The following is a 21,196-nucleotide window of genomic DNA, read 5'->3' on the forward strand; positions in this document are numbered from 1 at the left end:
ACCCGCTTATACCATGGTCACTTGCCAAATAAAACATTTTTAAAACATTAGTTTATATTTTAATTAGGCTAAATCTAGTTTTTACAAATAATAACTTGCCTGACGGTTTATTTAGCAACCGGAGATATTTATAGTCCGCTCAGCTTGTAGAACCCTTCAGGTTCAAAAATGCATTTTTTAACTCATGAAACACAAAGGTAGGCATAGTTATTTTTTTATTACACATAAAACAATTAATCAAACAACAATCAAACAAAAAACAAAAACTAGTTCTGCGCTCCAGCGATTTGCGCTTATAGAGGGCAATAAATTAATCAGATCAAAGAGAGGGTCATTTGCCTACATGCTAGCTTTTTTATTTACAATTAATTTCAACGTTTCCATTTATAGTGCAATTTGAAAAAGTCGGCCAGTCAGACATAGGGGCCTTTGAAGGAGGATCCACAAAAGCTGGGTACTGCCCATGATGGGCACTTGACGCAGACCGTACGTTGCTCCAGCTTCGTCTCTCACGGACTGACGGAGCCCAGTAAGCCCGCAGACTGCTCTCGCATCGATGGCCTGTCACCGACATTATTTGACGGCTCTCCAGTCCAGCATCGGAGAGTCGACCTACAGCGGTGCTTCGGAGGCTGTGGTTAGTGTAGACCTTCGAAAGACCCACCACCTATGATAATACGATGATGATAATAGTTATAATTATAATAAAAGTAGGTCTACTAGGCCTAATAGTACATTTATATTGACATAAATTGTAAATACATCTTCACTGATCTTTTTCATCATGTTCCCGAGGTAGTGGATACCCATCGGCTCCCGGCTGTACCACACTTCGGAAGCGGATGTCACGGTGCGCTTCGGATGGTGGTAGAAAGCTTTTGCGTCAGATGGACATTTGGACACATAGGACGTGAAACTTTTTACCGGACACAGCGGATCCCCGGGTCTGGCAAACATAAAACCTCGGAAGTTTTCCTTATCTGGGTCATTCGGATCGTTGTGGTTTTTGGTGTGCGGATTGTAAGCCAGGGTGACAAACTCAACCCCATCCTCGTCTCTCTGGACTTTAAAAGACTGCATGGAGAGCTCCCGGTTGCCCTCCCTGCCACGCCGAGCCAAACACAGCTGGATGTCAAACCAGACTTTTCTGACCAGGCCAAGGGGCGTATCGGGAGACAGTACAGGTGAATTCTTTATGATTTCAAGATCAGACTCAGAAATACGTGGATGGAGAACGCTGGTATCTTTACCGCTTTTTCTGCAACGCTTAATTATTGCTTTAAACACAGCATTACAGGTCATGAATCTGATGTCAGTTATAATAATGAATTCCCTTATATGGCGGTTGATACCAGCTCTCAGGCTCCTTAGGCTTGAAACGCTGTACTCTCCTCCTGCCTTGGTTGTCTGGACAGCTGCGTAAAACTCCCGCAGGGTCTCATTCAGAGCAGCAGCGGTGTAATTTTCAAAGCTGGAGTCCATTTCTTTTTGAACAATAAAGTCTCTGAGAGTATTTACTGCCCATTTCGTATTTTTTTTCGTGTTGATCTCATCTTTTTCGTCTTCTATTTGATTCAATTCTCCCGGTGTTATCTCTTTGTGTCGTTTCTCCGTTTTATTTACATTTTTTCTTTCTTCAGCAGCATCCCAGTCGTCAAAGTTGTCATATTCTCCATAAATGTTAAAAGAAAAAACGAAGTCGCTCATTGTTGTATTAGTAGGCTGGCTATGTAATATCTAACTAACGTTAGACGTTTGTTTTGATAGAGCAAATTGTTAACGGATACTTTGACTGCATGTTGCTATGGTTACTCACAGCTGTTGTAGGCAGCACATTTATTTATTAATTTCGAATGGTAAACAGGCAGTTTCACCAGAACTACTTTACTAGGTGTCCTCTATCACTTTTTAACGGACACCCTGCAGCCAATCAGAATCGAGTATTCACCCAGACCATGGTATAATTTTAATCGAAGGAGTTGTACATGTGTTATCCAAGCATTAATGGCAAGGAAAGACCCTTATACTTGGCAGCGGCCACATATGAGGTTTTTCTGGGTGTTTCTCCCTCATATCATTTAATTAAGAACTCTGTCTCGTCTTCTGTCCAAACATCTTTAAAGAATGATCATGTGCCATTTACGTAAGCCAGGTGACTTGTAAATGCGAAAAAAAAACTCTTTCCATTGAAGTTTTGCAAAATATTCCTTTTTTCAAATTGCCTGAAAAAACACCTCTTGTGAGAGTCTTAATTTGCTTAATATTTGAATTCACAACTATCTACAAAAATAAATGTACTTAATTGATGTATTCTCTAAAAATACATCTAAATAAATTATACCATTTTGCTTTTCAAGAAAAAAATATTTTAGTCATCTCTCTCTCTCTCTCTCTCTCTCTCTCTCTCTCTCTCTCTCTCTCTCTCTCTATGATGATAAGGTGGTTATTCATCAGTCGTCAGCTGAAGAGGCAAAGAAATTCTGTCAGCTCATTCTCAGGTTTTGAGAAGAACAAGATTAAATTTTCTTTGGCCTTGACAGATTTTTGGTTGGTCTCACTGTTGACATAAAGTCTCACGTTGAGTGTAAAGATAAAACTGTCAGAATTCACATGATTATTCCAGCTGAAAGAGTGGGCCACTGATGCTCAAAATGGTACAATTAGTGAGGAGTCACCTGGGTCGCTTTACTCTCTTTCTCTTCATGTCAGTCATTGTGTCTGCAGCACTATAATATAGTGTAAGCTGAACCCAGGAGTGGCTCTCACATTAGCAAGCGATGTCGAGAGATACTCAACTGAAAGATTCAGGCAGCCTCTACAGAGCCGTGGGGGTGACGACAGCTAGAGCCGATAAGTCTACCTAGTCCAGTCGTGATGACAAAAGTAAATCAGTTCCATCTGACACACTATGCCCTGACCCTGACACACAGGATGGAATGACACTAGCAAAATGTCAAAGACAGCATGTTTTTTTTTTTTTTTTTTTTTTGGAAGAAGGTGATTTTTAGGGATAATTTATTCTTGCAGATAATGTAATATTCATGAAATAAAAGGCCACTTAACTGTACTGTTAAGGATACTTTCATTCATGTTTTCTAAACACAAGGTAAACTTTTAAAAATGCACTTTGTGGTTTTCAAATTAAAAGTTGTATATATACATTGTGTTTAAATAATCTTTTGTCATGCTTTAAAGTATTATTGTCTAATACTAAAGCACATGCAAAGTACTTGATTATAATTTGAACTGTTTTGTGTTACTTGATATTTAATTTAAAGTACATTTCAGTACTTTATTACAGAAGTAATTATTACATTACATATAATGATGTACTTCAGTCCTACTTAAGCGGATCGTCCTGGTTGCGTATGCAACCCACCGTTCCCTGAAGGAGGGAACGGAGGACGTAGTCGACGCCGACTGAAATGGGATCACGCTAGGGAGCCTATCGTCTTCGAGTATTATTGAACGAGCCAATACACATTGGCGTGCGAGATTTGCATCTCACACTCCGCTCCGCAGCGCGGGTATAAATACGGAAGTGGATGCACGCACCATTTGCTTTTCGCTGAGGAGCCGAGCGTAACTCGGAGTCAGCGGTGGTCCAGCGGTAGTGGCAAGGGGACTACGTCCTCCGTTCCCTCCTTCAGGGAACGGTGGGTTGCATACGCAACCAGGACGTTCCCTTTCAGTCGATAACGTCGGACGTAGTCGACGCCGACTGAAATGGGATCAACCATTGAACACGCCACTAACGCTGCCACCTTCCAGTGCCTAGACAAAAGCCTTCTGATCCTCCCGATCTAGCGGAAAAGGACAGGGCTTAGGCCAGGAAGTCGCTGCTGTTCCACAAGACCCACTCAGCTAGACTTGGTAACACTGGGAAAGCGTGCCCAACATTGTAAGGAAGGGACGCTGCGGAAGCCCAACCAACCCGAAAAGGGGGGGGGAAATACACATATGAACTGGGCGGAGGGCCGGGCAGTATAACATATGGAATGTCACTGGGGTGGCTCCAGCCTAGAGAGGGGGGAGACACACCAATTTACAGTGACGGCAGGACTCTGCCAAGGGAAAGACACGGGCTCACTTTGGGGAGCCGTATCGTGGAAGAATACACACATGGGGTCGCCGTAGGGAACCGCAACATATGGACCCAGCCTAACACGGGTTCCACACTGCATACGAGTGGTAGGCCTAACACCAGACGTTCCGCCACGTCCGACGTCGGGGGGGGGGGGGGGGGGGGGGTGGATGGGGTACGGAGGAGCTCAACAGGTTCCGGACAAGGGAATTCAACCGGAGCGAAACGGCGCACGTATCCGGTCCGTAAGAGGGGAATGGCGCAGCAAGCCGACACCGAACCGGGGCTCACGGTGTTACTGGCTTCTATGAGAAGAGAGCACACGGGAAGCAACCGGTTCGACACGTAGGCTATAGAATCTAGCAAACGTATTAGGTGTCGCCCAGCCCGCAGCTCTACAGACATCTGTCAGCGAGGCACCTTGCGCCAACGCCCAAGAAGTGGCAACACTCCTTGTGGAGTGAGCTCGCAGTCCGGGGGGACAGGGTTCACCTTGGGACTCATACGCCAAGATGATGGCATCCACTATCCAGTGGGCCAACCTCTGCTTGGAGACAGCCTTTCCCTTCCGCTGATCTCCATAACAGACGAAGAGCTGCTCTGAGGTCCTAAAGCTTTGTGTTATGTCCACGTACAAGCGCAGAGCGCGAACGGGGCAGAGAAAAGCCAGGGCTGGGTCTGCCTCCTCCGGGGGCAGCGCTTGCAGGTTCACCACCTGGTCCCGAAAGGGGGTGGTAGGAACCTTGGGCACATATCCAGGCCGGGGTCTCAGGATAACGTGAGAGTTAGCCGGCCCGATTTCCAGCCACGATTCGCTGACCGAAAATGCATGCAGGTCCCCTACCCTCTTGATGGAGGCCAAAGCAAGTAGGAGAACTGTCTTTTGGGACAGAATTTTTAACTCTGCTACCTGCAAAGGCTCGAAGGGCGGTCTCTGCAGTGCGGTTAGCACCAGAGATAAGTCCCAAGAGGGTATAGAGGGGAGGCGAGGCGGATTCAACCTCCTCGCTCCCCTCAGGAACCTGACGATCAAGTCATGCTTCCCCAGGGATTTCCCGTCTACTGCATCGTGATGTGCGGCAATAGCGGCGACATACACTTTGAGGGTGGAGGGGGACAGCCGACGCTCCAAAGCCTCTTGCAGGAAAGAAAGCACGGAAATGATCGAACACCTTCGGGGGTCTTCTCCTTGAGAAGCACACCACCCAACGAACAGTTTCCACTTCAGGGAGTAAGCAAGCCTCGTAGAGGGAGCTCTCGCTGAAGTGATGGTATCTACGACTGCCTGTGGTAGACTACCTAGAACCTCTGCGTCCCGTCCAGGGACCACACATGGAGTCTCCAATAGTCTGGACGCGGGTGCCATATGGTGCCCCGTCCCTGAGAGAGTAGGTCCTCTCTCAGAGGAATAGGCCAGGGAGGAGCTGTCGAGAGGAGAAAAAGTTCGGGGAACCAGGTTCGGTTGGGCCAATAAGGGGCAACTAGCAAAACCTGCTCCTCTTCCTCCCTGACTTTGCACAGTAGTTGTGCAATAAGGCTCACTGGGGGAAACGCATACTTGCGGAGGCCCCGGGGCCAGCTGTGAGCCAGTGCATCCGTCTCGAGGGAATAAAACAACTGGCAATGGGACGAGTCCGGAGAGGCAAACAGATCTATCTGTGCGGCCCCGAAGTGGTCCCCTATCAGCTGGACCGCCTGGGGATGGAGCCGCCATTCTCCCGAGGCCACAATCTGTCGTGAGAGCTCGTCGGCGGCACGATTGAGCAGGCCAGGGATGTGAACGGCACGAAGCGACCTCAGATGCTTCTGACCCCATAGGAGGAGGTGGCGGGCGAGTTGTGACATGCGACGGGAACATAGACCACCTTGGCGGTTGATGTACGCAACGGTCGCAGTGTTGTCCGTCCGGACCAGTACGTGTTTGCCGAGCAGCGTCGTCTTGAGGCGTCTCAAAGCAAGGAGCACTGCTAACAACTCGAGGCAGTTGATGTGCCAATGCAGGCGGGACCCCGTCCAGGTGCCAGCTACTGCATGCCCGTTGTACGTGGCCCCCCAGCCGGTGTTGGAGGCGTCTGTGGAAACCACAGCATGCCTGGACACTTGTTCTAGGGACACACCGGCCCGGAGAAACGAAAAGTCTGACCACGGGCTGAAGGTTTGGAGGCAGGCCGGGGTGATTTTCACTGGGAGCGTGCCTCTCTGCCACACCCACCTCGGGACTCGGTCGCGAAGCCAGTGCTGGAGTGGTCTCATATGAAGCAGGCCGAGCGGCGTAACTGCGGCTGCGGCTGCCATATGCCCCAGGAGCCTCTGAAAATGTTTCAGAAAAACCACTGTTCTGCTCTTGATAAAATTCAGGCAGTTCAGCACCGACCGGGCGCGATTCTCTGTGAGGCGCGCCGTGTGTTGGACCGAGTCCAGCTCCAAACCGAGAAAAGAGATCCTCTGCACAGGGGCGAGTTTGCTCTTCTCCCAGTTGACCTGAAGACCCAACTGGCTGATGTGCTGGAGCAGCAAATCCCTGTGTTCGCATAACAGCTCCCGAGACTGAGCTAGTATCAGCCAGTCGTCGAGATAGTTGAGAATGCGAATGCCCTGCTCTCTCATGGGAGCGAGGGCTGCCTCCGTAACTTTCGTAAAGACACGGGGTGACAGGGCCAGCCCGAAGGGTAAGACTTTGTACTGATACGCCTGACCCTCGAACGCGAAACGCAGGAATGGCCTGTGTCGCGGCAGGATGGAGACATGAAAGTACGCGTCCTTCAGGTCGATCGCTGCAAACCAATCCTGGGGACGGACACATTGGAAGATGCGTTTCTGCGTCAGCATTCTGAACGGGAGCTTGTGAAGGGCCCGATTCAGGACTCGCAGGTCCAGGATTGGTCGTAACCCACCCCCTTTCTTGGGTATAATGAAGTACGGGCTGTAAAAGCCGGCCTTCATATCGACTACCGACACCGGCTCTATCGCGTCCTTCGCCAGCAGGACCGCGATCTCCGCGCGCATGACAGGAGCAGATTCGCTCGACACTGAAGTGTGGCGAATGCCACTGTACTTGGGCGGACTCCGGCGGAACTGAATCGTGTAGCCGAGCCTGATGGTACGGAGGAGCCAGCCGGACGGGTTGGAGAGCACTTTCCAGGCCGCGACGAACCGGACCAGGGGGACCAAAGGTAACACAGGCATACCCGGGGTGGGGCAGCGCGGTGGAGGACAGGGACCCGGCTCGGAAGGCCCGAAGGCGGCCCGAAGCGGGGTCTGAGTGAGCCGTGCTGCACTTACCTGTCTCCACGGGGCAACAGAGGATGGGAGAGAAGGCGGATGACCGGGTCCTCGACCGCCTCGTGTTGCGGGCTGGCGAACAAGAGGGGGCTGGGGGGAGCAAGGCTGTTCCACAGGGTCGCAAGCCGCCAGCCTCGCCTTCTTGGGACCCAGGGATGGAGAAATTCGCTCTTCTGATAATTTGGGTACCACTGGACTCCGGAGAGCCAATGGTGGAACGGTAACCATCTGAAGAGTTAGTCCCACCATCCCTGGGTGGCCTGTCTCAGGAACGTTTCCGACACTCGCCCCCTGGCTGGGCAGTGACTGAGACAGACTGGGCGGCCTGCCTGCTGCTGGTTCTACGCTGGGGCCTGGGTGAAGGCTGTTGCGGAGACCCCGCGGAACCGGAGGCAGCGGCAGGGGGGCGCCCTCGGCGACGAACGGGCGGAGGGACTATCCCCGGCGGCAGGGTGGAGGCAACAGCGGGCCGCCGGGATAGGGTGTGTCGGGGAGCCTCCGTCCGAACCTGGGTGGCAGAGAACTGTTGGGCGCAGCTCTCCGCCACGTCGCCGAACAACCCAACCTGGGAAATTGGGGAGTCCAGGAACCGAACCTTGTCCGCATCCGCCATCTCAACCAGGCTGAGCCAACGATGGCGTTCCTGGACCACCAAAGTGGACATCGCTAGACCGACCGCACACGCCGCGACGCTCGTACCCCGGAGGGCGAAGTCAGTGGCGGTGCGGAGCTCACTCATGAGCGCCCGATCCAAACTACCCTCGTGCATGTCCATGAGTGTCTTGGCCTGGTAGACCTGCAACAACGCCAAGGCATGCAAAGAGGAAGCGGCTTGCCCGCAAGCTCTGTAAGCTCTGACCGCCAATCCTGACGCGAACTTACAGGCCTGCGAGGGGAAACAAGGATCCCCCACCCAGGATGCAGCGGCCGTTGGACATAAATGAGTCGCAACAGACCGCTCCACTGGAGGGATAGCCTCATAACCCTTCACCGCTCCTCCGACAAGGGTAGTGAGGGAGGAAGAACTACTTAAGTCGTTTTCAGCAGTAAAAGGTGCCGTCCACGACCAAGTAAGCTCTTCATGCACTTCGGGAAAGAAGGGCACTGGGGCGGCGGGCTGAGAACCAGCACGGCCCGCCCCGAGATACCAATCATCCAACCGAGACTGAACAGGACACGGTGGAGGGTTCCACTCGAGCCCGACAGCCTCGGCGGCCCGTTTCAGCATAGCTGATAATTCTGGATCCGGCTCGGGCAACATTGAACTCCCGGAGGGAGACAACGCAGCCGAGTCGTCATCTCCAGACATCAGCTCACCCTCCGATGCTGCAATCGACATCCTGTCCCCCAGGGGAGCCCCGAGTGAAACCGCTGGCCCACCCATTACAGATGGACCAGCAGATAACACCGGAGGCTCCAATGGTAGCAGTGGAAGGGAGGGGTGAGGAGCCCACAGGGAATGGTTACCGGGCGGGACATCCAACACTACCCTCCGGTCACCCATCCCATGCAGCACCCGGGGGTGGGGCAAGGTAATGGGGACTCGCTCTCCGCGGACGAAGGCGAGTCTCGCCCTCAACACTGCGACAGTCATGTTCCCACAGTGAAAACATGAGCTGTCCACAAAAGCTGTCTCAGCGTGCTCTAAGCCCAAACATGTGATACAACAATTGTGACCATCAGAGAGAGACAGGGAACGACCGCACCCAGAAACGCACGGGCGGAATGACATCTTGAAAAAGACCCAAACGCACCCGTGTTGCTCTTTTAGGAAGTGAAAAACTCTCACCAGTGCCGGAGCACACAGGGGAATGACCGCGGCAACACTGACACAGGAATGGTGCACCCTGTGCCAGTGAAGCACTCACTTTCTCGCCCTCAACCGACCGTCAGACAAACAAACACAAACAGAAATTTGGTTGCTGTGAAAACAGCAGTTGAGAGCTTAAAGCTCGCGATCACCGCTGCACTCGCGCTGTAACCACCGACACCAGGAGAGACTTCCCAAAGAAGCGCCGACACACTCGCTCGTTGTACAACAACACTCTTCAGATCCAGACATGAAGCTCGGCTCCGAAGCGAAAGGCAAATGGTGCGTGCATCCACTTCCGTATTTATACCCGCGCTGCGGGGCGGAGTGTGAGATGCAAATCTCGCACGCCAATGTGTATTGGCTCGTTCAATAATACTCGAAGACGATAGGCTCCCTAGCGTGATCCCATTTCAGTCGGCGTCGACTACGTCCGACGTTATCGACTGAAAGGGAACAAAACATCACTCTAAAGGTCAGCTAACTGCAATTTTTTTTTAAAGTTGCCAGCCACTGCCAGAGTTTTCAATCATTTTCACAAAAGTGTCATGGCCCCCAGAATATTTTGTTGTATGAATAGTTGAACATGCAATATATCAGAAGAAAGAACAGACCCTCTGCTTTTAAACAAACAAACACAAATATAATAATAAAGTTTTGTTCTTGTTCCATACATATTTTTTCTTTTATAAACAATTGAATGTGGGTAAGTTTCATAAAAAAAGCAACATTTTGCGCAAAATGCTGAGAAAATCACATTTTTGTCAAAGACTAAATCTGGATCAGATTCAGACGATAATCAAAACATAGATGGAGTAGATTGAGCCCATCAACACCCCTAATGCTTGCACAGTCCTATAGCTCGTCCTGAATCCACATTTAATTTAGTTACATTAGGCAGTTTTGATTTATATGCTGTTTAATGTTGATGATCGCGTTATTTTACATATGCATATGGTAACACATGATATCGCTTGTGTGTTTTGATCAGAAGATTAAGTACTCTTTCAGAAGATGCGTCATAGCGCCCCCTACCGTAAAATAGTGAAAACACAGAAAACCTCAAATATCCGTCAATGGCGAAGGAAAAAGTGAATCTCACTTTATAAACCAATGTCTTTCCTGCTGACCTTCGATGATCCAACTCAACAGTACAAATAATCAAACCTGACTTTAGTTAAACATCACATTTGTGTTTCTTTTTTTATTGCATAAGAGTGTCTGCAATCCAGAATGTAAGCACAGCTGAAACGTTTGTTTGAGCTGCTCCCTCAACTGTACAAACGTGAATTTGTGTTTCCTTCACCCTGAGGCTTATTCATTTCGCTTTGGTGTGAAAGGGCCTTTACATTTGCCAAAAATGTCACGTTTGGGACTGTATGGATAAAGTGAGTTTTTAACTACTGAAAGTAGAAGACAGCTAATATAATTTAGATATATTATAATACATTTAATATAATTCAACTTATTGATAAATTGGGAAATGACTTTCATAACATTGCTGAAATTAATACTTATTTCACACAATATTAACATGAAATGATTGGACAATTGATAAAAAAAAAGAAAAAAATTGGTGGAAATAATGCAATATGGAGCAAGAAACCTATAATATGCTTTCTATTAAAGGCTAGCAGACAAATCCACTTAATGCATTATTCGTCCAGAGCATGAGGCACACGGTGCCGGGGAAACAAAGCAATTCATCACGTTTCTTAGTTTAATCTTTCTGGGGTAAATATTTCTGTTTTCAGCTGATTAATATTCTTTCACAAATTACTTTAATCCAATGAGCAGAGCAGCTAATTAAGCAGACGGAAGGGTTAGATTAAAGACAGAATGTTGAGAAGCTATACAGTGCTAATAATTAAGACTATAAGCCCCACAATGAGAACTATTTAGAAAACTAAAAAGAAATGAATGTTGTTGCTGCAGCTTAAATTTGTTCCACTCTCACAGGAAGTAGTTCGACCAATGCTTCTCGTTAATGGCAAACATAATACAACCAACAAACATGTTAACCGATTTGTGCTGTGTGTAAACCTACCGTTATTGCTGTTGTCATCTACCAGTATGATCTCTTTGAGGAGGTGGTGGGGGGTTCGGTTCATGGCCGAATGGATGGAGCGTAGGATGACTGATAGCGCCTCATTCACAAAGATGAAGACTATACTAACCTGCGGGAGGTTGGATGGGTAAGACATGTTTTTGCACCTGCGGGAACAGATGAAACAAAAATGTTAATATGTGAAGGCATTTCCAAGAACAGGGAAAAATTGGTGTCATGTTAGTTTTTAAAACACAAATCCCATGGAAGAATTGTTAAATAAAGTATTACTAAAATGAACCAAGCTAGTTTTAAATACATCATACAATTATTTATAATCACAATTTTGAAAATCTATTGAATAAAAATAAAAATTAATTAAATTATCTAATTAATTTTATCATGCCCAAGTTGTTTTAACTGGGGGTAACATGATCAATAATTGTAATCATATTAATAATATTCCTTTACTTTATGGGAAATATAAGTTGATCAATAAATACAATCCAGTATTTTGGTCCCAATTTACCCATTTTTAATATGTATACTTAAAGGTATAGTTCACCCAAAAAATGAAAATAACCCCATGATTTACTCACCCCTCAAGCCATCCTAGGTGTATATAATATTCTTATTTCAGACAAATACAATCGGAGTTATATTAAAACATTTCCTGGCTAATCCAAGCTTTATAATGGGAGTGAATGGCTGGTGAAAATTGTAAGCACAAAAAAAGTGCATCCATCCATTATAAAAATACTCCACACGGCTCCGGGGGGTTAATAAAGGCATTCTGAAGTGAAGCCAAGGGGTTTTGTAAGAAAAATACAATATTTATAACTTCATAATCTAAAATAACTAGCTTCCGCCAGACGACCGTACGCATACTATGCAAGTCGACTTGCACCATAAGAGTAACCTGTGACGCGTGTAGGATTTACATTATATTTTTCAATATAACTCAGATTGATATCCATTACACGAGAGTAGATGTTAAAACTTCATGCTGATTTGTACTCGGCTTTCGCCAAGATAAGCACCAACTAAGACGTAGCTTTACAGTAACCTATGCTTCTCCATCCAATTACGCTTCTTTCCAAATGGTGATGTGAATCTCCTTCTGTCTGGTGTCAATAGTGTATTTGCACACACAACGGCTGCAACCACAGTGCGGTCCCCTCATGACAACCGTCTGGATTGAGCAGAGTAGGGGACATCTCTAGGGTCTTCAAGTGGGCACCTTCCGTCCTCAGTGTTCCGTCGACTAGCCCTCGACACCTCAAGAGTCACCCCCCTCCGCCCCCCACTCAACTCAGCCCAGCTTACTGAACTTTACGTCCCTCCTGCTGCTGAGGCTGCTCCTTTGACCTAACCACAATCTCTCACAACCTCTCCACAACCCGACCATATGCGCCAACCCGTTTGACTAAGGCTGTCGAGCCCCACTGCGGATGTTAAAGTGGTCAGTGGCACTGGTTCTGTATGGCATACTACCGCAAAACACAATATCTGTCCAAACACCAATCCTCATTCACGCAAAATACACAGGAACGTAATAACTTTAATTACTATGCAAACTATACAAATAAACCAACAGACTCATCAAATTTTCAAGAATTTTTCGAAACCGTAGCATGGCGGCCTGTACACAGCCAGCCAGACTCTTTCCATCTCAACCACAGCCAGTTGCTGCTCCTCTCTGCTGCTTCAGATAAGTTCTTTACTGTGCGACGCAACTCTTGGCCACTGAATCCGACGTCTCTGAGGAACCGGGTTGTGGAGTGTGCAACAAATCCTCGACAACCCACTTCCACTGGATAAACCCGGACTCTCCATCCTCGTTGTTCTGCTTCAGTGGCCAGCAATGTTCTATCAGTTGAACAATGCGTGCTGATCCAGACCACAAAAAAATATCTGGTCGGAGGTTAGTGGTGCCAATCTCAGGTGGACTCTCTGGGACTCTCTGTTTCGCCCTGGCCGCCAGCTAAGCCGTCACCCCTTGTTCCTGTTCCCCTTCATGGACCTGGCCCACCATCCCTCCCCCTGGTCCTCCACCGTTCCACCTCCCTCCTGGACTCTTGTTTTGTTTTGTGTGGTGTCTTGGAGCGTCTTGTAGCCGCTCCGTAGAGGGGAGGTTATGTCACAGTTTATGGTTGTTCCCTGGGTTAAAAACTAGAGGTCCTCAGTTTTCACGGTGTCTATGCATTCTCACTACAATTCCCATGATCCCGTCTGTCACTGATTGTTCATTGCCTTACAGCTGTTTCATTTTCCCTTGATGAATCTTCAAACCCCTGAACGTTGTCGCCTTGCTCCAGCCACAGACACAAGCTTTGAGTTCAATGACTTTGCTGACTGCAGAACCTGAACTAGTCTTTGATTTGTATTCATCTGAAAGAAGAATGTCATACACACCTAGGATGGCTTGAGGGTGAGTAAATCATGGGCTAATTTTCATTTTTGGGTGAACTATCCCTTTTAATTTGATAAGTGTTGTGTATTTAATTTTTGTTCATTTAAAAATTATTGCAAGAAAATAACAAAATCACACAAATTAGCGTTTGAAACTGTATTTAGACATTTTAGTAGACAATAGAGTTGCTTAAGTGCAAACCTCATGCAAAATTTATTTTAAAAATAAATAAAACAGGCCATATAATATTTAGTTTGACCTCCTGAGGTTTACAATCAGCATTTTATTTATTTGCTGACCACTTGTTTAAAAATGACTATGTTTAAGAGTTTCCAGGCCCTATTCTGTTTCCTTACGCGGAAAACCCAGATAAATGCAAATGAAAAAGACAAAAGGCAATTAGAAAAACAAGACCTTTTTGGTAAATATGGAGGTCTTTTACAATGATAGGTACTGTTTTGATGTTCTTGGCAGACTGGAGTTTATAACAAGTGGGTTTTCAACGTTTTCAGACCCAGGTACTCAATAGCAATTTGGCACCACGGAGAGAAAAGAACAGATGTGATCAGATGTGAAGGAGTTCTTTATGTTTCTGCCAGCAAGACACATCCAGTAATTACAGGCTATAGAGTAATTATGTTTTTCCACACACACCTCTTTCAAAGCCTGTCAAAATAGAGTCGGTTGGTGTAAACTGTATGTTGCCATGCTTTCAACCCATAACAGACTGAAAAAAATTGTTACAGTTCACATACAGACACAGTACCATATATATATATATCTATATCATACACAAGGTAGTGGACAAAAGTGATGTCCAGCCAAGGAAATTTGAAAACGTCACCTTTTATTTCAATAAATATTATTAAAAAATATATATTATCTATATAAAATATAGATTTTGTAAGCATATTGCGTACCTGTATCACATACAGGCTTAGACACAATGACGAGTGAGAGACGGATCAGTTCAAACAGGTTAGTTTATTAGTGAAGCAGCAGGAACGCAGTCAAATTCACAGGTAAGATGATCAATATACTGTAGAGATGAGATGAGATGAGGGCAGCACTGGTAGTTTTGATAGTAATGTTGACATTTACATTTATTCATTCATTTTATCCAAAGCGACTTACAATTGCTAAATACAGTATGTCAGAGGTCGCACGCCTCTGGAGCAACTAGGGGTTAAGTGTCTTGCTCAGGGACACATTAGTGTCTCACAGTGGCTTCGAACCCGGATCTCTCACACCACAGGCATGTGTCTTACCCACTGCGCCATCACCACCACCATGTGGATCGTGTCCTACAGGTTTACTGCACATAAATCCTGATGTACTTGTTACAGCATAAGAAGGATGGCATCTACGCTAATATTAGTCTCTCTGTTTACCCCGAGGATAACCGCAGTCCGCCGGATCCAGGCCGTATCCGGATCTGATGAAGGACCTGCACCTGGACACGACGACAACACAGTCCTGAAGTGTAAACTAGTCTCTCCTTCTTGAAGGTCTCCTTCCCTTCCCTTTACCTCTGTACACATAAAACGTTGTCGGGATAATTCCGGTGCACGTCGCTACGCGGAAGCGATAAAAAATTCTGCATTATACAGTTTTCAAGGCTTGTACCTTGGAAACTATTTTATGGTTTGCGTTCTCGAGCCACCAGGCACTGTTTTGTGTCAATCAAAACTAACTTTAGCTAGACAATAACTTTATTCTAGAGCTGCTGTAAAGCCAAAACAATCTCTGTTACTTGAATTTCCTATTATGACTGTAAAGCTGCTTTAAAACAATTTATATTGTTAAAAGTGCTATAAACGAAGGTGACTTGACTTGACAACTGTAGTAGAGTATCACATGACGTTCTAGCAGGTAATTGGCAAGGTAAGTGAGTCTGTTGAATGAGACGAGGCCAGAAAAAGTCTGAGGTTGTGTGTGTGCTACTTATAATGCTGGTGATGAGGGCAGATGTGTGTCAGAGGTGTGTGATTAATTCACCAGTGTGGGAGGGAGAGCCTGGCGTGATCGTGACAAGTTGTGCTTGGGGTCAGTTGTTTTATTTGTGATAATGCAATGAAACATGCCAAATTGTGCGGACAAAATTGTTCACCAGGCTGTCATACAAAAAAATTATGCACACAGGCAAAAACAAGAGAGAACCAATGAAATATGAATAACTAATTATGCTGTAGTCAACGTATGTTTTTTTTTCTGAGCTATTTGTTTTTCTATGCGTTTAAAATAAAAATAACTTAACCAAGTTCAGTACTTTGTTTTTCCTTCATATATGAAATATTTAAAACATATAAATATTTTCCTCATATTTTGATCATTTAATAAAACTTTCAGGAAACAAATATCCCCTACGGACATCAGTACTGTCTCTGTATGTGAACTGTACATTTAAAAATATATATATATATATATACACAGGTCCTTCTAAAAAAATTTGCATATTGTGATAAAGTTAATTATTTTCCATAATGTAATGATAAAAATTAAACTTTCATATATTTTAGATTCATTGCACACCAACTGAAATATTTCAGGTCTTTTATTGTTTTAATACTGATGATTTTGGCATACAGCTCATGAAAACCTAAAATTCCTAACTCAAAAAATTAGCATATTTCATCCGACCAATAAAAGAAGTGTTTTTAATACAAAAAAAGTCAACCTTCAAATAATTATGTTCAGTTATGCACTCAATACTTGGTCGGGAATCCTTTTGCAGAAATGACTGCTTCAATGCGGCGTGGCATGGAGGCAAACAGTCTGTGGCACTGCTGAGGTGTTATGGAGGCCCAGGATGCTTCGATAGCGGCCTTAAGCTCATCCAGAGTGTTGGGTCTTGCGTCTCTCAACTTTCTCTTCACAATATCCAACAGATTCTCTATGGGGTTCAGGTCAGGAGAGTTGGCAGGCCAATTGAGCACAGTAATTCCATGGTGAGTAAACCATTTACAAGTGTTTTTGGCACTGTGAGCAGGTGCCAGGTCGTGCTGAAAAATGAAATCTTCATCTCCATAAAGCTTTTCAGCAGATGGAAGCATGAAGTGCTCCAAAATATCCTGATAGCTAGTTGCATTGACCCTGCCCTTGATAAAACACAGTGGACCAACACCAGCAGCTGACATGGCACCCCAGACCATCACTGACTGTGGGTACTTGACACTGGACTTCAGGCATTTTGGCATTTCCTTCTCCCCAGTCTTCCTCCAGACTCTGGCACGTTGATTTCCGAATGATACGCAAATTTTGCTTTCAATCCGAAAAAAGTACTTTGGACCACTGAGCAACAGTCCAGTGCTGCTTCTCTGTAGCCCAGGTCAGGCGCTTCTGCCGCTGTTTCTGGTTCAAAAGTGGCTTGACCTGGGGAATGCAGCACCTGTATCCCATTCCCTGCACACGCCTGTGCACGGTGGCTCTGGATGTTTCTACTCCAGACTCAGTCCACTGCTTCCGCACTGCTTGAGGGTGTCAATGATGGCCTTCTGGACAGCAGTTAGGTCGGCAGTCTTACCCATGATTGCGGTTTTGAGTAATGAAACAGGCTGGGAGTTTTTAAAAGCCTCAGGAATCTTTTGCAGGTGTTTAGAGTTAATTAGTTGATTCAGATGATTAGGTTAATAGCTCGTTTAGAGACCCTTTTCATGATATGCTAATTTTTTGAGATAGGAATTTTGGGTTTTCATTAGCTGTATGCCAAAATCATCAGTATTAAAACAATAAAAGACCTGAAATATTTCAGTTGGTGTGCAATGAATCTAAAATATATGAAAGTTTAATTTTTATCATTACATTATGGAAAATAATGAACTTTATCACAATATGCTAATTTTTTGAGAAGGACCTGTATATACACTTATTTGCAAATATTTGCAGGACATCTGCTGACTGCAACTATAGATTGGTTGTGCTCAACAATCACATTGGTTTGAACAGGTGTTTGCTGTGACAGTGAGTAAAGGCCTGGGGCCGTATTCACAAAGCATTTTATCTTACCACTAGGAGTGCTCCTAAATCGCACTAAAATATTTTAGCTAGGAGTTTTCTCTTAAAAGTTATTCACAACGCCTTTCAGACCTACTCTTAGTAAAGAAAAATGACAACTCCTAAACTAAGAGTGAGTCTTCGTTGCTATGGATGACGTCATTACTCATGCACGAGCTTGACTGAAGTGACCACCTTGATTGGCTGATGATTGTAAAGCGGGAATGATTCCAAACACCTCCCCTATGATGATGAGTGACAGGTGACAGGTCTGAGAATGCGTGCGCTACACAAGTAGTGCGAAGGACGGAAGATGATGAATAACTGAATAAATAGCCTAAATGAATAAAGAGTAAGGAAAAACAAATAGCCTAGTAGCCTAATGAAACATATGGATTGATGCAATATCTTTGCAACATTATTGAATTAATCTGTCACTATATGCCTCTGCCTACGTTTGCAAAGAGAAGAACATTTTAATTTGATTCACAATGAAATGTTACAATTAGTTTACATGCAGTGAGTAGTTTTGGTTGTTGTTGGTGGCGTTGTTGCATCCCTAGTTATGCCTACAATGCAAAATTGTTCCCTCGTGATTGGAAGCTCCTGTAGCCGCCGCATACGCATTTCAAAACATCGCAACGTGAAATGCCACAAAAAGCGGTTTGTGAATAGGTCTTAGTGAGTTAGGGGTCCTCTCGACTTCTTTTAAGCTGTCCCAGACTTAGGTGCTACTTTTAGGGCTAAAATGCTTCGTGAATTACTCTTAGTCAAAAAAATTAGGAGTCCTAAAGTTACGAGTGACACGCCCATTATTTTTAGGAGTTGCTCCTAAATTCGCCAGTTAGGAGCTACTTTTAGCCTTAAAATGTGTTGTGAATACGGCCCCAGATATACTTCAAGCAACAAAATCAAGCCAAAACAAATTTCATTTGGCCCAGCCTTCTTTAACGTGGAAATCTTCTCCGTTCATTTCTTCTGTTCAGTCTGTCGAGGTCAGATGTCTGCGAGTGAAAACATATACACTGGAGAGCTGCTTTATTGTAGAAATTGAAGTGTAATTCTAATTGAAAGATACACTGGCCCTGTTTTTTTCAGTTTAACACAGTAAAGCTGTTTGGTTTAAAGCAATCTATTGTATAAAGTGCTATAAAAATAAATGTAATGTGACTTTACTGGAGCGCTGAAATACAGAGCTGGTTCAAACATCCAAATGACTATGATCAGATGTTTTCTTAACTGCTGTTTTCTCACTGTCATTTTAGTTGTGTGTTAATTTTTTTATTGAGAGAAAAACGCGCAGCACATAATTCAGCAGTGTGGGCGGCTTTGGGTATACAGTATATCACTGTAAAGGTATTTCAAACTTATTTTTACACCTAAACGAAGAACGAAAAAGAACTTCAAGACAGACAGATGGTCTTAAGTCTTGACTGCAATACACTCACCCATTAGGCCTGTAGTCTGGGATGGGTCTGTCCATGGAGAGGCGGTCACTGAGATAACTGTTGTAGCCGTAATACTGAAACATCTTGAGGGCCACTCGACGGCTCTCTGGTCCCAGATCCTGGCCCCAGTGGTTGAACAAGGACGAGTCGGCAAAAGATCGATCTTCTTGATTGTCATCTCCTTTCAGCGGGGACTCTGTGAGGGTCAGACAGAGAGATTGTTGGCATCCCCTGATAGTCAAACATGTCAGAGTCTATAAAAGGAAAATAAGACTGAGTCCATTTACATGCACAGTCTTACACTGATTGTGCTCAACAACATTTAAGTGTTTAAATCCCTTCACTGGTGTTCTATTTTCAGTGAAACCCTCTGTGGAAAAAGAAGTATGCTTAGTTATATTGAACTATTAAAATCATAAAAGTATAATTTAAAAAAACTGTACAAATAATATAACATTAATGAAATAAAAGGCCAACTTGTTTGCAACTCTTTGTATTTATAGGGAATGACATTGTTAGTGGTCATTTTAAGGCAAAAACTTTTAGTCTGGTCTCAGACTTTTGTAAAGCATTGTATATTTATAGCTTCATTGACACATTGTAGGTAATATTTACAAAGTGCCAAATTCAGTGCAGAAGTAGCCATCCCTTCAGTATAATAGAATAACTGCTGCAGTGGAACAATAATTTGCAAACCTGAAAGACAAAATAATCTACATGAAAATGAATTTTAGGAGAACATTATATTAATGGAAAACAATGTTCCACAGAAACAATGTCCTTACATAAAGCTCCCATTGAGTATTACGTTTCAGTGTCACTTTGATTGACCTTTGTGTTTGATTGTCGGTTGCGACCTTTCCATGTCTTGCAGCACTAACCACACACTAACATCCAACAGTTTATAGATTGTTAATGAAGATGATTATTTGCAATTACTCTTGATTAAGTCTTGATTAATGTCTGTTTTGCTCTGTAGTACTTTTATGTAACCCAAATTGTAATGCTGCATGAAAATGTATTGGAAATGATATACAAAAATTAATACCAATTATGCATGTATACTTGACCTTATAAAAGTAGTAGATGTATATATTAAGTAACTTAGAGTAGAGAGCATGTATGTATTAGATAGGAATTGCTTTTAAGAAAAATTTAATGCTGTAGATAAGGTATATTTTACAGACGAAGAAACGGAGAACCAAGAGAAAAAGAGCCAAGAAGGTAGTTGGCAGACTACATCGGAAACACCTTAAAAGGGTCATGGAAGACTTGGCAGCTCTCCAGTTGATGACAACAGAAGAGAGTTTGACTATAAAAGTATAAAAGTATAAAAGACTGATGAGAAGACTGAACAAGCAGATACTGATTTAGCGGTATCTCTCGATGCCAGAAAACCAGCTGATTGTACCTTTGATTTATAACTTGCTTTATATTGTAACTTTGCTATTAGTTTTGGTTTAACTTTTATTTTTTGGAATATTAATAAATAACTATTATACTAATTGCAAGCAATTGTCTACCAGTATTGTTGTTAATAAACCTTAAGCAAGAACTAAACCACAGAGAAGTCTTCTGAACAAGTTGTAAGTACCATTTGAACGCTTATGATTTAGGTCAGATTTGACTTGCTCTACCTAACCTGAGGATAATAAATAATAAGGTTAAAGGTCTAAGGTTAAAGCACACACCATAAAACAAGATATAAAATAGAAATCCGAGCTGCATTAATATCAATATTTCATTAACACCAACCATATTAAAAACAAATAATTACACATTAAACTGACACTATTATTCTATTTTAAAATGTCCTAATTTGTTTTGGAGATCTCGTACCATAGATTTATATGCATCCAAGGTAAGAAAAAAAATCTCATAATATACATTGTACATCACCTCATTACTCAAAGAGTCTGAAAATGGTAAGATTGAAGATTCAGTCTCTCTAAATCCCTATTTTTAGCCTACTCTTTTCAGTATTGGTCAGACGCCTCTTTCTGTTGATTGGTCTACTCTGCTCTAATTAGCCCGACGACCCAGTCTGTTATGATTGGTCTACTCTGCTCTGATTAGCCCGATGACCCATTGTGTTGTGATTGGTCTAATATGATCTGAT

General features: G+C 44.3%; 1 protein-coding gene across 1 annotated transcript in view; it reads right to left on the reverse strand.

Moving 5' to 3' along the window:
- galnt18b (UDP-N-acetyl-alpha-D-galactosamine:polypeptide N-acetylgalactosaminyltransferase 18b) overlaps nt 1-21,196 on the reverse strand; it is a 159,337-nt gene that overhangs the window by 84,372 nt on the left and 53,769 nt on the right. The window contains exons 2-3 of the mRNA XM_077201769.1: nt 19,078-19,273; nt 11,224-11,390 (exon numbers count right to left, since the gene is read on the reverse strand). Of these exons, the coding sequence (XP_077057884.1) occupies nt 11,224-11,390; nt 19,078-19,273 (363 nt within the window). The remainder of the gene's footprint in view (nt 1-11,223; nt 11,391-19,077; nt 19,274-21,196) is intronic.

Source organism: Siphateles boraxobius, unplaced genomic scaffold (assembly GCF_051911475.1).
Source record: "Siphateles boraxobius isolate OS27281-9 unplaced genomic scaffold, OSU_SipBor_1 48, whole genome shotgun sequence".
Lineage (NCBI taxonomy): Eukaryota > Metazoa > Chordata > Actinopteri > Cypriniformes > Leuciscidae > Siphateles > Siphateles boraxobius.